This window comes from Conger conger, chromosome 17 (assembly GCF_963514075.1).
Source record: "Conger conger chromosome 17, fConCon1.1, whole genome shotgun sequence".
NCBI classification, from domain to species: domain Eukaryota; kingdom Metazoa; phylum Chordata; class Actinopteri; order Anguilliformes; family Congridae; genus Conger; species Conger conger.
In genome coordinates, this window is record NC_083776.1 from 12,238,456 (window position 1) to 12,243,455 (window position 5,000).

General features: G+C 57.2%; 1 protein-coding gene across 1 annotated transcript in view; it reads right to left on the reverse strand.

The window, feature by feature from the left end:
- LOC133116898 (BCL-6 corepressor-like) overlaps positions 1-5,000 on the reverse strand; it is a 64,272-nt gene that overhangs the window by 20,067 nt on the left and 39,205 nt on the right. Inside the window, exons 11-12 of the mRNA XM_061226911.1 lie at positions 4,641-4,763; positions 4,499-4,609 (exon numbers count right to left, since the gene is read on the reverse strand). Of these exons, the coding sequence (XP_061082895.1) occupies positions 4,499-4,609; positions 4,641-4,763 (234 nt within the window). The remainder of the gene's footprint in view (positions 1-4,498; positions 4,610-4,640; positions 4,764-5,000) is intronic.

A 5,000-nucleotide genomic window follows, 5' to 3' on the forward strand; every position in this document is an offset into this window, starting at 1 on the left:
GGGCCCTGTTCTGCAGCCCGAGGGAGCTTCAGGGGAACGCTGCTTTTCTGGCCCGGAGGCTGAAGGGTTCTCACCGAGCCGGGAAAGCCGAGGCCGGAGAGAGAGAGAGAGAGAGAGAGAGAGGGAAAGAAAGAGATAGAGGGGGAGGGAGAGAGAGAGAGAGAGAGGGAGGGAGAGGGAGAGAGAGAGCGAGGGAGAGAGAGAGAGAGGGAGAGAGGGAGAGGAGAGAGAGAGAGAGGAGAGGGAGAGAGAGAGGGAGGGAGAGAGGGAGCGAGAGAAAGGGAGAGAGAGAGGGAGAGAGAGAGAGAGAGGGAGGGAGAGAGGGAGAGGGAGGGAGAGAGAGAGAGGGAGGGAGAGAGGGAGGCGGTGCGTGTGGAGCAGAGTGTTGAAAGGCCGGCCTCACAGTCATGTCGTATTTCACCCTCGCCCCGCGGGGCTGCCCACGGCTTATCACACGCCAGCAGTCAGAGAGGCGCTTCCCGTCTGAGGGAAAAAACAGCCCAGGAAAACAAGCCCCTGACCGGAGCGCAGACAACATCCCGCACGCGGGGAGCGAGGGGGGGGGGGGGAGTCAGAGAGCGCCGTGAAGAGAAGCCGAAACAGAGACGCGAGGAGGGAGGGGAAAAAACAGACGGGAAGGAGAGCCGTCGATCGGAGCGGCACAAACGCACCGACACGCCTGATTGGCTCCGGCCCCCGATGCCGTTTGTGGGTGGGGCTACCCGCGTAGGGCTGAGGGAGCGTCAGAAGGGTGGGGGAGGGAGGGAGGGAGGGAGGGGGCCGGCATCCTTAACTGCTGTCACCCAGACGCATTACGGAGCCATTAAGGCGTAATTATACACCGGCCTGTCCTACTCCCCTCAAGGGTAATAATAAGCCCCCGGCTCTCGCACACACAGCCGTAATCCATACAGCGCCGGGGGACGGGGGCGCGGGGAGGCTTTATCTATATATAAACGCAATGCCCAGACCTCCCCGATGTAATCCTCTCCTGCGTTAGAGAGAGAGAGGGGGGGAGAGAGAGAGAGGGGGGAGAGAGAGAGAGCGCAAGCAAGAGAGAGAGAGTGAGAGAGGGGGGAGAGAGAGAGAGAGAGGGGGGGAGAGAGAGAGTGAGAGAGGGGGAGAGAGAGCGATAAAACTGCTGATAGCAGGAGTCCTGGTATGAACGGCTGGCTTCCCCGTATTTGGGGGAGAGGGGGGTCGGGGATCTTTTCAGGTGACGGATAATGGAGGTTCGCCATCCGAGAGAGGGACGGTCTTCGCTCGCCAGCTCCGGTTGGCCGCGACTAACCCCCCCCCCCCCACCCCCGGCGCCCGTCTCCCCCCCCACAGCACCAGCGGAGCGCGCCTCCAATTAAGGCCGGTGGCTGACGCAGGGCTATTTCACAGATCAGGTCTAGGGGACAGCAGGCAGCTAATGGTCTAAAGCAGCACGTATTTAGCGCCTCGCGCACAAAGCACCTTCGCCGCGAAGGCTAATTAAGCCTGGCCGTGAGCACAGAGCACATCCTGCTTTCAGGGCCCGGAGCGGGAGGGAGACGCTGCCGCCAAGACGCTCCCTCACACGCACACACACAGGCGCTCACACACACACACACACACACACACACACACACGGCGCTCACACACACACACGGGCGCTCACACACACACACACACACACACACACACACACACGGGCGAAGACACTCACACACACACACACACACACGGGCGCTCACACACACACACACACACACACACACACACACATGGGCGAAGACACTCACACACACACGGGGAAGATGCTCACACACACGTGGGCGAAGACGCTCACACACTTCACTTTGTTACAGATGGCTGTGTGATGTGACCGGAGGCAGAGGGGTGGAGAGAGTGTGTGTGTGGGTGTGTCTGTGTGTGTGTGAGTGTGAGTGTGAGAGAGTGTGTGTGATTGTGCTTGGGTGGGGGGTAGGTGTGGTAACAGCAACTGTGTGTGTAAGTGTGCAGGGTGTGTGTGTATATGTGTGAGAGAGTGTGGTACGTGTCAGTGTGTAGAGTATGTGTGTGTGTGTGGTAACAGCAGCAGAATGTGGGAGTGTGCAGGGTGTGTCTGTGTTTGTATGTCTGTGTGAGAAAGAGTGTGGTGTGTGTGAGTGTGTAGGGTGTGTGAGGTATAAGCAGCTGAGTGTGTGAGTGCGCAGTGTGTGTGTGTGTGTGTGTGTGTGGTGAGAGAGAGAGAGAGCGTGAGTGTGTGAGGGCCCAGTGTGTGTGTGTATGTGTATATTGTGAGAGATCGAGTGTGTGAGTCTGTAGGGTGTGTGTGTGTGTGTGAGCCTGTGTGTGTGTGTGTGTGTGTATGTGTATGTGTGTATGTGTGAGAGATCGAGTGTGTGAGTCTGTAGGGTGTGTGCTGTGTGTGTGTGAGCCTGTGTGTGTGTGAGTGTGTGTGTGTGTGTGAGTGAGTGTGTGTGTGTGTGTGTGTGTGTGTGTGTGTGAGAGAGTGTGTGTGTGTGTGTGTGTGTGTGTGAGTGTGTGTGTGTGTGTGTGAGAGTGTGTGTGTGTGTGTGTGTGTGTGTGAGTGTGTGTGTGAGTGTGTGTGTGTGTGTGTGTGTGTGTGTGTGTGTGTGAGTGTGTGAGTGCGAGGGCGAGGTCTGTGCTATTTACTGGGACATCATGGGCAGGGACATCCTGTCCCTGTGCTACGCCACCGACTGCGTAATCATACACCCTCCCTCTCTCTCTCTTTCGCGGATGTTTGCGTACACCCTCCTGCACACACACACACACGCACACACACACGCAGCAGGATTGTATGTCCCATCTAAAGCCCTTCAAGCAGACCAATACATTTATGTATAATCTGTGAGCCTGTTTTCGCTGCGTCGTGGGGACCACGCTAACTGCGTGTCTGCTCTGACTCTGTCTTCCCGTTACGGGAGAGAGTGAAACCGGAGGCAGCGCTCCGAAGCATTCGGCCCCGATCCCTGGGGAGTCACGCGATGTTTCATTCCGCTTCTCCGACGCAGAGCGCTGTGATGCATTCAGGTCCCAAGCGTGCGGAACATTCCGGAAACTGAAAACCTCGGGTTTTTGTTCCATTCCAGCGGCCAGCGATTCAGACGAAGGTAATTTGTTCCTACGCTTTAAACACTTAAAATAAATAATGATATCATTCATCACTCCTCAGTTATGCACTTACAGAGAATCCAAGCAAAAATAAAAACGCTTTTTCCGGTACGTCTCTTTGGAGGATAAGATTCTAGCGGCTGCGACGGTTATCGTTCGCTTCCCGCGCTTCTGCGAAACCCCCCGCCGCGGCTAATCGACAGTCTCATTAATCTGGAGAAAATCAGACACGGCTGATGGCGTTCGGGGGACTTGGCAGACTGCCGACGGGCTTTTCCCCGTCGAAAACCTTTCCTGGCATCGAGCGAGGCTACGGAACAGAGACGCTGAGAGGGCACGTGGGTAAAGAGCAGGAGATGAGCTGAGAACTGCCAGCGACGTGCGTGCGCTTGCCTGCGTGTTTACGTGTCGCTGAGGACACGTGTGAGCAGGGGTGTGTTTACGTGTGTGAGCGGGAGTGTGTCTACGTGTGCGCACAGGAGTGTGTTCACCGTGTGTGAGCAGGAGTGTGTTCACGTGTGTGAGCAGGAGTGTGTTCACGTGTGTGAGCAGGAGTGTGTCTACGTGTGTGAGCGGGAGTGTGTCTACGTGTGTGAGCAGGAGTGTATTTACGTGTGTGAGCAGGAGTGTATTTACGTGTGTGAGCAGGAGTGTGTTTACGTGTGTGAGCGGGAGTGTGTCTACGTGTGTGAGCAGGAGTATGTTTACGTGTGTGAGCGGGAGTGTGTCTACGTGTGTGAGCGGGAGTGTGTCTACGTGTGTGAGCAGGAGTGTGTTTACGTGTGTGAGCGGGAGTGTGTCTACGTGTGTGAGCAGGAGTGTGTTTACGTGTGTGAGCAGGAGTGTGTTTACGTGTGTGAGCAGGAGTGTATTTACGTGTGTGAGCGGGAGTGTGTCTACGTGTGTGAGCAGGAGTGTGTCTACGTGTGTGAGCGGGAGTGTGTCTACGTGTGTGAGCAGGAGTGTGTCTACGTGTGTGAGCAGGAGTGTATTTACGTGTGTGAGCAGGAGTGTGTTCACGTGTGTGAGCGGGAGTGTGTTCACTGTGTGTGAGCGGGAGTGTGTTTACATGTGTGAGCAGGAGTGTGTTTACGTGTGTTAGCGGGAGTGTGTCTACGTGTGTGAGCAGGAGTGTATTTACGTGTGTGAGCAGGAGTGTGTCTACGTGTGTGAGCAGGAGTGTGTTTACGTGTGTGAGCAGGAGTGTGTTCACGTGTGTGAGCAGGAATGTGTTTACGTGTGTGAGCAGGAGCGTGTCTACGTGTGTGAGCAGGAGTGTGTTAACGTGTGTGAGCAGGAGTGCGGTTGGGTGGGGGAGTACGCTCTGGGACGTGGGGGGCAGGGGTCAGGGGTCGGGGGTCAGAGGTCAGGGTCAGGCCGTGGCTCTCACCTCGTAGCCCAGGCGGGCGGCCCTCTGCAGCAGCGTCTCCCCGGCGTTCTTGTTGACGATGAGCCGGCGCGCCTCGGGCGGGATGGGCCGCTGGCGGGCGTGTCTGCGGGGGCGTTCCCCGCCGGGGAGGGGAGGGCTGGGGGCTGGGCTTCTGCATGGGGGTGTGGGGGGCGGCCGGGCTCAGCGCGGGGGGGCAGGGCTTGGCGGGGGAGGAGGCGTAATCCGAGGGCGAAGCCGGCCCCCTGAGCACAGGCTGTTCTGGGGCCTGTTACAGAGAGAGCTCAGCGTGAGGACACATTCAGACATAGAGACACACACACACACACTCACACGCACACACACTCTCTCACGCACACACACTCTCTCACGCATACAGTCACACATGCTCTCACACACACACACACTCACACACACACGCACACACTCTCTCACGCATACAGTCACACACGCTCACGCACAAATACTCTCACACACACACCCACAGACTTACACAGACACACAC